The sequence below is a fragment of the Schistocerca piceifrons genome, chromosome X, assembly GCF_021461385.2.
Source record: "Schistocerca piceifrons isolate TAMUIC-IGC-003096 chromosome X, iqSchPice1.1, whole genome shotgun sequence".
Lineage (NCBI taxonomy): Eukaryota > Metazoa > Arthropoda > Insecta > Orthoptera > Acrididae > Schistocerca > Schistocerca piceifrons.
Window position 1 is genome coordinate 386251408 of NC_060149.1, and position 12657 is coordinate 386264064.

Consider the following 12657-nt stretch of genomic DNA (forward strand, 5'->3'; position numbering starts at 1 on the left):
AGAATGCTTGAAGCATTTTGTCCAACCACTGTACTTTTTATTTCACAAAGGTGTTTTTTTTTATCCAAAGCAACTGTGAGTGGGGCCTGAGTGGAAGCAGTATGGGGCAAATGTCTGCAGTAGAAATTTACCATACCACAAAAATGCCACAAATCATGGTAAGTCACAGGTATGGGTAGATCACAGATGAAACTGATGTGATCAGACGTCGGACAGATGCCGCCAGTGTGTCCAAGAAAGGTAGCACAACTGCAATTTGTCATGGTTAATTTCTACGACATCATCAGGGCAGCCCAAATCTGGGCCAGGTGATGCCTGCGTTCCTTGGTGAACAGGGAGGGGAGGGGGGGGGGGAGAGAAGACGGGGGAGGGGGAGGGGAGAAAATCAAGATAACATTGAGTTAGATGTAGCAATATGGTAGACTGAACAACATAGAGCCAGTGAACCTTTGCCATGTCTGGGTCACGTTTTTTAGGCTGTAAGGGGTAAAACAGAATTCAAAGAGGCCAAATGGTGCAACGATTGCCATTTTAGCAATGTTATCTTTGAACTTAGGTATCAGAAGGTACGCTTTCTGGCAATCCAGAACATTAAACACTCATGCCCCATTAAGCAGTTGGGCAAAGTCCTGGATGTGGGGGACAGGACAGATATAGATAATGGTGCGAGTGTTTAGTTTCCAATAGTCCCCACACAACCAGAATGAACCATCTTTCTCAGGCACAAGGTGTGTGGTTGGCAACCAGTTACTGTCTGAGGGGTGTATGATACCTGCAGTTAAAAGGTCATTAATAGCCACTTTTGTGTGCCATAGTTTTTGGTGGGGGGCAGCAAGCTTCATGGCAACCAGGAGGGCCTCCTGTCATTGTTATCCTGTATCTGGTGCTGTTAGTGGACATGCCTAATTGTACATCTCGCACATGGCAAAGGAGGAACACAATTGTCATTGTGTGGAATGGAGACATGGATGATACACTGTAAAATGAAATGTCGCTAACATTGGCCTGTGGATGTTGAGACCACAGCAGAGGCATGTTGGTAATGTAAGTTGGCAGAGAGCTGGTGAGGCAGCGAAGTGTATGGTGAGTGTGCGACAGTTTCTTTGACATGGTGTGAATAAGCTTTTGCAATCTGACATTGTGAACATACAGGAAAATGGAATGTCACTAACATTGGCCTGTGGATGTTGAGACCACAGTAGGGGCATGTTGGCTGCGGCAGTTGTGTTGGTAATGTAAGTTGGCAAAGAGCTGGTGAGGCAACAAAGTGTATGGTGACATGGTTGACATGGTGTGATAAGCATTTGCAATCTGACATTGTGAGCATATAGGGTGTTGATCTTGGAGTGCTCAATTGCAAACTTGACCATGAGAAAGTGAGGTGAGCAGACAGTGCAGAGCACTCAGAGAAGGTGGGCAGTAGTGGGTCACTATTTCGTGAATGGGATGCGATAGCCAGTAGCATGGTGCAGTAAGGATGTCATCTACTGATCTGAGGTTAGGCCAAAATGCTTGAGAAAATCTATCTCAAGTATTGGCTCCACAATGTCACCTATGTGGAATGTCCAAGTAAACTCCATCCCTGTGTAAATTGGACCTGAAGTTTGGCTGCACATTGATATGGGATCTGTTGTTGGCACATAAAGAGAGTTTTGTTGGAAGAGTGTGTGGGGACATGTGAGCGGTGGGGATGATGCTGGCATCCACCCCTGTTTGATGAGAAAGTGAAGATTAGTGATGAGATCCAAGACATAGTATCTTCCACTAGATATGGTGTTGGTTTCTGTTGATTACTGCTTGTTTTGTGAGCTGTGGTGCAGAATTTGGGTAGGTGCAGGTGAGCCAGCAGTTTATTATTGCATCACCAAATATATTCTGAAACCAGCAGAGTGGTTAGGCAGGGTGATGAGTGAAGCAGGTGTCACTCGCATCATCTGTTGCACTCTGCTGGTGGTCAGTTGTACGTTAGAGTGGAGCATTGACAGAAGTTGTCAGTGGTTGGGTATCTAGCACAGGTGCCCAGTATTGGCCACCACATGGCTGTAGGTTGCTCTGATGTGTCATGCCTGCTCACACATTGCCCCCACACCCAAGTTTTTCAGAAGAGGTGGGGTGGGGGATGCACACTGTTGCCAACCTTGTTGTCTGTCTGTGTACTCGCAGTTGAGAGTAACTGTCTGTGGCAAATAATTCTGTGGGGCTGATCTGCAAGCCAAAGTCTAGGTTCCAGTGGATCTGAAGAAGGCAAGAGAAGCTGCAGTTTTAGTTCATGTGCAAGTTTCACTAACCACAGAGTTCATAACGCAATGTCAGGCAAAACCTCTGGTCTCACTTGTGCACGCAGGGTTTGGAGCACCCCAAAGTAATTGATCCATAGTTTCTGCTAACAAACACTAATTAACACATAAAATGGGTAATCAAAGAACAAAAATGATTTGGGGTCACAAATGTGGGTTACAGCTACTAAACGTGGCAAACATACACACAGAAACCCAACTAGCCAATGTAAGTCAATTATTTATTTGTATCTCAAACACATTACAGGCAAACATGCAAGCATATTGAAATCATCAAAGCAAAAACTTAAGTCAAAGATCTTTACTTCCTTCATTGAAGCTATTTGGTTCACTGTCGATGGTTGCCACACATTTTATATGGAATTTTTGAAAGGCTTACATTACACAGTTTGGGCTCCTAATTAGCAATCCACAGCTTAATTCCATTACAAATTTTGAATGATTTATACTACATAGCTGTATATCCTTATTGGTAACTGATAAGAATAGAGCAGTGTAAATATTTTACTGTTTCATAATTTTTGGAGATACATTTTTTGGAGTTGTGGTATTGATTGTTGTTTGCTGTCTAAATAATTGTTGTTTCATTTACCTTATCTTCAAATGCTTCCATCTGCATCCTGTCTTGTGCTGATATGTACTTTCGGGGTACAATGATTCTGTCATGGATACAGGGAATGAAGTAATCCTGTTGTCTAATCTGTGTATATTTTTCTGCTATTGTCATGCCAGTGTTTTTATCACAATAATATACTGTCTGTGTTTCACGCTGCATTCTTTCTAAAAAAAATACATATTAATTAAAAATATAATTACTGCCAATATAATTTTAGGACAGAACTGTATAGGATTAAAAAACTAATTCTTATTGTATTAAAGTCTTATGCTGTAGTTCTATTTATAGATCAGAGGAACAACTGTGATACTGACAGCAGTAGAAAACTGAACAGTGTTAAACATGCAGATACTGTAAACTCTGCTGGAGCTTGCTAAGTGAAAATGTCCTTACTTTTTCACAGAAAGAAACCCCATATTCCTCCTCCATTTAATTTGAGACATGCACAGACTCTACAGAGTAAAAGAAGGCAAAGAGGTAAGACTTCATTATTAACATGTACTACATGGTAGAAATACACTCCAAAAATAAACTTTTATTGAATTTGAAATGGCATATTCTGACATGTTTGATTGTCAAATGGAAAACTTATGTCTTTTGGTATGACGTGGACCTTATTAATCTTTCCCACATAATTCACTTGTGTGTTAACTTTGCAGATGTGCTAAAGCAGTTCAAAAAGTTCAATTATCAATATATTTTCCATACAGTGTGTTCTATTTCCACAGTAAGTACTTTACAGTTCCAACAAACAACAATCATGTAACTTCCTGGCAGATTAAAACTGTGTGGTGGACCTTTGCCTTTCGCAGGTAAGTGCTCTACCAACTGATCTACCCAAGCATGACTCACGCCCCATCCTCACAGCCTTAATTCTGCCAATACCTCGTCTCCTACTTTCCAGCGCCCACTCTGCTGTAGAGTGAAAATTTCATTCAACAAGCACGTTATATACTATCTTTTTATGTGTACAATCAAGTTTAGCTTTCAGCAGCTTCTGTCATTCTGTGACAGTCTATATAGCACTAACCCCCTTGCTTATTCACACTGTGATTTGTTTGTGGTGGTTATTAGTTACATTAAACAAAATTCTACCACTGCCACAATTTCCTTCACCAGTGACATTTCGGAGAATTAATCCTCAATCTTCAGGCATACATTTTGTTTGGCCTGCTTGGTCAATAACTGTAATCTGATATCATACATTAAAAAATGGTCTACCTTCATAACATACTAGCTAAGCAGTTGTATTTTTCTCTCTTAAAATGATACACTTCTTCCTGCTAACTTTTCCCCTGGACAAGTACCCATATCTCTCACCCACTATCTCTGGCACTGACATAATTGTATCGTCATCAGAAGACATACATACAGCTGCCAGTCTCTCCTTGCAAAACATTCCTTACATAATCTATGAAAGAATCTTACTATCTATCCCACTCATATGTTCATACACACACACAACAATGCAACCTGTGTACTGGATAATGCAACACTGAGTGACATATTAAATAGTCCAACTGATTAAAGACAATCCAAAAATGTTCAAGTGTAGAGCAGGACACTCATCCTTGAATACTTCAGTCACTCTTACCTAATCATCAAATGTCACCATTAACTTCATAGGTTATATCCCCTAATTCATGTTGTATCACTATGTGGCATCTTATGTTGCAAAACCTTGTACATTTCACAACATAATAAACACTACAATACATTATTCACTTATGTGGATTTTGCATATCACCATTTTGTTTCAATGGGTTGCATATCATTCATTTACTGTAATTTATATTTAGCTCATACTCATGATTATATAAGATTAAAAACCCATTTCACATTGGTGATCATTTTACAGGGATTCTGAATAGATTCTGTCAGATGCCACTGTATCTCTACAATGATCTTTAAGTTACTTTTCTAGCATCTGTGTTTATACGCTAGTGATAAATGAAGGTTTATGGCAAAATTGCACAGAATATCAGTTATAACTGAACAGATAAAAAGTCTACTCCCCAAATGACAGCAGAAGAAAAAACATATAAAAGATATGAAAATGCACAAGCTTTCAGAGCCAATGGCTCTTTCTGCTGTCAGAAGGGTTGAAGGGAAAGGAAGAAGCATGAAGCAAGGTTTAGGAAAATGGGGAGAGTGATGGAGAAGTCAACCAGAATGCCAGGTCAGGGGAAACTTACTAGACAGGTTTCAGAAGGAAGTCTGTAAGTCTCCCCTAACCTGGAATTCTGGGTGATTTTTTCCATAACTTTCCCCATTTCCTAAACCTCACCATTCCTTTTCCTTCATCCCTCGCCCTTCCTTTTCAAACCATCTGCCAGAAGAAGAAGCCCCTGGCTCAAAAGGCTAGCACATTTCCATATCTTGTATATGTGTTTTCTCCTGCTTCTGTTTGATGAGTGGACTTGTTATTTATACAAGTTATATTACACAATGTGATCAAACTATCCAGACACTCCCCTAAACATATGTTTTTCATATTAGGTGCATTGTGCTGCCACCTACTACCGTGTACTCCATATCAGTGACCTCAGTACCGGTAAATGCCAAAGGACGCTTCGTTTGGTGTAAGGACGTAAACTCTGGATGACTGAACAGTGGAAAAATGTCGTGTGGAGCGACGAATCATGGTACACAATGTGGTGATCCAATGGCAGCGTGTGGGTATGGCGAATGCCGGGTGAATGTCATAGTAAAATTTGGAGGTGGTGGTGTAATGGTGTGGACATGTTTTTCATGGAGGGGGCTTGCACCCCTTGTCGTTTTGCATGGCACTATCACAGCACAGGGCTACATTGATGTTTTAAGCACCTTCTTGCTTCGCATTGTTGAAGAGAGAGTTGGGGATGGTGACTGCATCTTCCAACATGATAGAGCACCAGCTGATAATGCACGGCCTGTGGCAGAGTGGTTACACGATAATAACATCCCTGTAATGGACTGGCCCCAACAGAGTGCTGACCTGAATCCTATAGAACACCTTTGGGATTTTTTAGAATGCCGACTTTGTGTCAGGCTCCACTGACTGACATTGATACCTCTCCTCAGTGCAGCATTCTGTGAAGAATGGGCTGCCATTCCCCAAGAAACCTTCCAGCACCTGATTGAATGTATGCCTGCAAGAGTGGAAGCTGTAATCAAGGCTAAGGGTGGGCCAACACAACACTGAATTCCAGCATTACCGATGGAGGGCACCACGAACTTTTAAGTCATTTTCAGCCAGGTGTCCAGATACTTTTGATCACATAGTGTATATTTTCAAACATTGATTATTTTAGAATACACACTTATTATGATAATAATCACAGTATTATTAACTTTGGTGTAAGTTGACTTGGACACAGCATCAGTAACTTGTACTACTGCTTTTTGCTACAAATTTATGACTGAAATAGTGCACTGACATGATCAGAGAGCTGCTGGATTTCAACTTGGGAGATATTGTTCTACACTACTTTCTCAGGTTGCCGAAATTGATAAAGGGGTTTTGCCAGGAATGCAGCCTGTATGGGATGTCATCACATAATGTCCCACACGTGTTCAGTGAGGCATAGCTCTAATGATTTAACTAGCCAAGAAATTTTGGAAACACTGTGGAAGAGTGCATTAATTTATGTAAGAAGTGTATGTCTCCCTGACATTAGATAAACTAGTACTGGGAACACCAACAGCATGTTATGGCCCTGGAGTCTTGTCATCAGTCTGTAACAGGTAGTGCCTAGTATCTACACACTATGTCAATGTGCACTCTGTTACTAAGTATGGACTCAGTTTCTGGGGATTCAATACAGAGAAAATTGATGCAATTTCTAAACTTCAGAGAAGAACTGTAAGAATAATAACCAAAAATAGCAATAAAGCTCAGTGAAAAGATCTGGTTTAATAGTTTTAAACTGCCCCATGTGAGTACATCTATAAATCTGTTATGCACATGAAGAAAAACATCACTAATTATCACACTCCTATTAGCAATCATAATTATGGATTAACTTACACTTACCAAGAAAAATTAACGCAAATACAAAACACCACTTTGTACCTGTGAATAAAACTGTACAATAAACTGCCCATGGATATTAAAGAGACAACTAGAATCGAAATATTGAAAAAGCCCATTAAGGTAATCTTCTATAATATGTGCTTCACAGTCAATGGTTATTCAGAGAACTCAAAGTAGGCACTGGCAAGAGATTATCATACATTAATAATAAATATTGCTTTCATTCTCCAATATACAGTCAAGTGTATCTTAGTGTAAGATCTTAGATCCAAGATTTGGGTTAGATAAAATACCTTTTTATATGAAATGGAAGATGGGGAAGCAAAGAGAAAGGTTGGGTGTGAAACTCATGACTTCCAACCACACAGGGCATTGTGGTAATGCAATGGTGAAGAAGTGTCACGTAACTGCAATAAAGTCCAAATCCAAAGGCAGGGCCATCAGTGAAGTGCAACACTTAACTCAACTACCGGATGAAGAGTAAAGCTGTTTATACAATCATTGAATATTCCTGAATATACAAATATTATAAACATAAAATATAGCAAAAACATTCTGGAAACAATAAATACTATATAACAAATGTCCACCTCCATAGCACAGTGTTAGCGTTACCGCCTACCACGCAAGGGGGCCTGGGTTCAATTCCCAGCAGGGGACTGGGTGTTGTGTGTCCATCATAATTTTCATCATCATTGGCATGCAAGTCACTGAAGTGATGTCAACTAAAGAAACTTACGATACGGGGGCTGAACGCCGAAGGGGATATCCCGGCCAATAAAAGCCATACGATCATTTCATATAATGAATAATTTCTGGTGGTCAGGTTTGAAATGGCAACCCAAAGCATGCCAACCAGTGATGCTAAGTGCTGAAGGATATAATAAAGCAAAAATAGCACTTTAGTAATATTTTCCAATAACCCTCCTTTCAGAATAGACATAAAAATCCAAAAAAGATCTTTTGGGCTGTACCTCACATGTCTGTGCTTGGCATTGTAGCACTCTCAGTCTTTATGCTGGACATCCAGGGTCCCTATATGAGCCAGCTGTGTTTCCTTCTTTAGTCCTGGTGATAAGATGTTTTACATAGCCATCCTCAATATCATCTTGTTGACTCTGGAACAGTGTGTCTATTGTTGTTTCAGTCTGCCAAGTGTGGAACAGAAAGAACAGTGTGAAGCAAGCAGTGTCTTGCTTCACCGTGTGGTATGTGACTGTCACAGTATTGTATCTGTTCAACATCAATTTACATTGAGAACATATCTGCAAGTGTCTTATTAAAGCATTCTGCAAGGCCATTCATCTGTAGGTGGCAGGCAGTTACCTTGTTTGCTCATTGCTTCTAAATGATGTCTTCTACAAGGAACTTTACAATTTACAGAGCTTCAGCAAGTGGCACAGCTTTAGTGACAGAATAGCAATGAGGTTGTCAGTGCAGACTATTATCCATCAATTCCCATTTGTTGACTTTGGGAATCTCCCCAAGAGGTTGATTCCAATTTCGTGTATGACCCCTCACCCTCATTAAACTATTAAAAATAATCTTCAAAAATTATTATTGATGACAATTGTTAAAAACTACTCATTAACTGCACATTTGCTGGAATCATAAAATGTTCACCTGTGATAATCTTGAACCAGAAAGTGAGGAGGACAGTAATTTTAGTACAAAGTTGGTCAGCTTAGCTTGTTTCTCATTGATAACTGTGGATTTTTCTCATTCTTGTTTATGGCACAGTAGACATAGTGGCTTGTTACTTTCTACAGTGGCTACAATAAAGGTCTCCAAATTTTCTAATTCCATACATTGCAAAAGTCATAAATCTTAGCAGGATTCTATACTCGTTTCAAAATATGTTTATCCCATATCTGGTAAATTCCATAATGCACTTTCAGTATAACACAGTCCTTCCAACTTGTTACTACATCCAACAACAATAGCTTGCTGAATGCAACTCTACTACAACTGTCTTGCACCAAAAACTTCACACATACACAACACACACACACACACACACACACACACACACACACTCACTCTCTGCTTGTTGATGAGAACAGAAATTTAACAATTTTAGTACAAAGTTATGTCTTTATGATCAATATGGTTGATATGACAAAGAGTTAAATTTTGTTAATATTTCACAGAAAAAAACACATAGCTGTTAATTTATCTTTCATAATAATTATAGAGACAACAATTATGTTCATAATTCTAACTTTGAATATTTATAACATTAAATATGAATAGGACTGAAATGCATCAAAAATATAAAATTAATTATGTTTGTCATAAAGTAATTAACCTTAAGTTAGCTTCATGTCTTATTTATATTTATAAAAAAATATAATAATCTTGGTTGTAACAACAGAATTGTAGTACATGCAGAATTACAATTTTGATCTCATTGGATCATGTAGTAGTAGTAGTAATAGTAGTAGTACTAATAGTTTATTCATCCACAGACAATTTACACTATATGGATTTTGTCAGAAAATACATCAACACACACACACACACACACACACACACACACACACACACACACACACACACACACACAAGGATGTAAAGTGTAAAGTATGCTACAAACACATGAGTACACAGTACCCTACACAAACTTACATTAAAACAGTATAGATAACTTTGATTAATTGCATAAAAGATATTTTTCATGGATTAGTGTTAAGATTTAAATAAAAGCACATAACAGTTGGAACACTCCCATTCAAAATACTAATTCAGATCATAGCAAACATTTGACTGAAAGTATTTTTGCATTGACTATGGTATATAGTATCAACATAGTAGATGAATATAATTACATGCCATTGGATTGCTGAAGGTACTTATTTACACTGTAACAGCAGTTGGTCATTACTAACTTGAATACTGCTTCTGTCAATGAAGGCAATTTTTTCATTTTCTTTATATGCACTGGAATTTTGTTATACAATTTTGTACCTTGAATGTTAGTTTGTTTCTGTGTATTTACTCTTTTTCACATAAATTTTCAGTGCACATTTTTATGTTAGTTACACTTTTGTTGTATGTAGAAGCATGGTAGAGGTAGTTGCTGAAATAGTGGAGGGTGTTAGCTTTGAACTGTTTGTAATTATTCTAACAGCCCCCCCCCCCCCCCCCGCTTTTTTTTTTTTTTTTTTTTTTTTTTTTTTTTTTTTTTTTTTTTTTTTTTTTTTTTTAGTGTGAAGGTGGTTTTTAGATTTGTAGAATTATAACCCCAGAAAGTGAGGTCATTTTACTAGACACATTACTAATTAAAAATAGTGCATAGCAACTTAGCTTGCTGGTGAGATAGTGGATGTGGGCTTCAATCTAAATTTTCATCTATGTGGACACCAAAAAATTTTGTGACAGCTACTCTATCAACTTCTTTATTTTGTATTCTGAGGTCCAGGTCATTTTGTGACTTTATTTTCCTGTAATGGATGTAATTAGTTTTTGAAATATTTAATGTTAACTTGTTCATTTCAAACCAATTTTGTAAATATTCCAAAATTCTAGTTACAGATGGTAGCATTACATGAGTTACAACAACATCTGTATCATCAGTAAATATAGTTATATGAGTACCACTCATAGGAATTTTGATATCATTTAAATAAATTAGAAATAAGAGAGGTCCTAGAACACTTCCCTGTATTACCCCAGTTGGCACAGTTCATAAATCAGATCTATAAGTAATAATTTGTTTTTAATGTTGGCTGAGGTAATTTCTACTACGTGTCTTCTATTATGGAGATAAGTGTGAAACCACGTTATCACAACTCCTCGTATAACAATAGCGTCTAACTTGTGTAGCAAGATCTCACGTTGGAAAGTATCAAAAGCCTTTTGTAAGTCCAAATTTATTGCTATTGTACTGTTGTGTTTGTCTAGTCCCATTATGATATTTTAAATCAAATGAGTAATAGCTCATTCTGTACTCTACCCTTTGCAAAAATTGTGCTGGTTTACAAAAAGATTGAATTTTTCAAGGAAATTTGTAATTCTGTGTTTCATGACTGTCTGTATTACTTTTAAAAATACAGGTAACAAAGCTACTTGTCTATAATTTCCCACTTAATATATATTGCCCTTTTTATGCATTGGTTTTATTTTTGAAATTTTTAATCTTGGAGGAAACACTCCTTCTTGTAATGATAGATTTATGATGTGTGATAATGATTCTAATATGACACTACCACATTTTATTATGACTGAAGCAGGTACTTAATCAATCCCTAAAGACTTTTATTCTTCATTGTTTTTATTATTCTTAGAACTTCTGGTTGATTTGTGAGGCATAGCAATATTGAATTGACACTTTTTTTCTCTTGGAACAAAGGTTCCACTATTCTTAAGGCCATTTTTACTCAGGTTGACTGGAGTATTTATGAAGTAGTCACTTATGTAATTTGCAAGGGTAAGATTTCTGAGTAACACACCACAACCATCTTTTAAAACAATGTCCTCATGACTTTTAACATTTTTGTTTATTTCTTTTTTTACTACATTCCGTGTTGCTTTTGATATGTCTGCTGATCCTAAAATTATTTTGACATTGGCATTGTTTTAGCTTTTTCAATCACCTTCATGTAAATGTTCATATACATCTTAACATAGTCTGCGAAGTGTTTGTCTTTGTGTCTTTTCTGATTTGACTGAGATGTTTTAGAATTTGAAGAGATACCCTGACAGCAGATGATATCCACTGGCTGTTGCTCCAATGGTTTTTGTAAGCTTTTTTGGAAAACACATTTCAAAGGGGGACATGAAAGTACTAGAAAAAGCATTGTATGAACCATTGATTGTTGTCTTTGAAAATACATGTTCCCAGGTTTCCTTTGCTAACACTTGAATAAAAGTATTTAACTTTTCTATGCAGAAGTGTCTTTTATATTCCCACTTATATTTTATGACCTTACGTAAAGAAGAATTAATATATGTGATGAGTGTGTTGTGATCTGAAAGACCTAAGTTTATATTTTGTGCCTCAGTGACACCATTTTTTTGTTTGTGAAGATATTGTAAGATGAAAACTTTGTTATTCTACTGGGGTTCATAAAGAGTGGTTTCATGTGAAAGCCGTTAAGCTGTCTCTTTTCTTCACATTCAATCAACATGTTAATGTTAAATATCCACATAAAAATAATTTCACTTCATTATTATATGAAGTGCTTCAAACTGCCTCCAGCTTTTTAAAAAACATGTTTTTATCACCCATTAGTGACCTATATATTGATTTGATGATTAGGTGTTTGCTCTTCTCCTCAGTTTTTATCTCTGTGGCATATGATTCAAAACATTTCTCAGGATTTAGATTGTCCATTTCTGTTATTGCTTTAAACTGCAATCCTGTTTTTGTATAAATGCATACTCCATCATTTTTACATACACCGTGGCAGTAATGAGATGCTAATTTAAATCTGCTTATTCATTTTCCTTGCACCACCGTTCAGATAAACAGACACATGAGACATCAGCAAAATTATTGAACCTACTTCTAAACAGAACACTTTGTTCTTGACGCAGTATATATTTTGACACATTATCCTCAGCATTTTGCAAGTCTTTTTGTTTTTGTCATTACCTGGTAATGTGCTGTTTTTTCCAATGTTTGTCACTTACCTGCAAGTTTTCAGGCTTATTTGACACAATGAGAACGAAGTTTTTCGCCACGGCACTTATATGTAAAACATTCTCAGTATTCTTGCCGTGTCGGT

The 12657-nt window shown here is 37.3% G+C and overlaps 1 protein-coding gene across 1 annotated transcript in view; it reads right to left on the reverse strand.

Moving 5' to 3' along the window:
- The window catches only part of LOC124722372 (IQ and ubiquitin-like domain-containing protein), a 210393-nt gene that overhangs the window by 144136 nt on the left and 53600 nt on the right, over nucleotides 1-12657 (reverse strand). The window contains exon 3 of the mRNA XM_047247547.1: nucleotides 2890-3077. Coding sequence (XP_047103503.1) covers nucleotides 2890-3077 — 188 coding nt within the window. The remainder of the gene's footprint in view (nucleotides 1-2889; nucleotides 3078-12657) is intronic.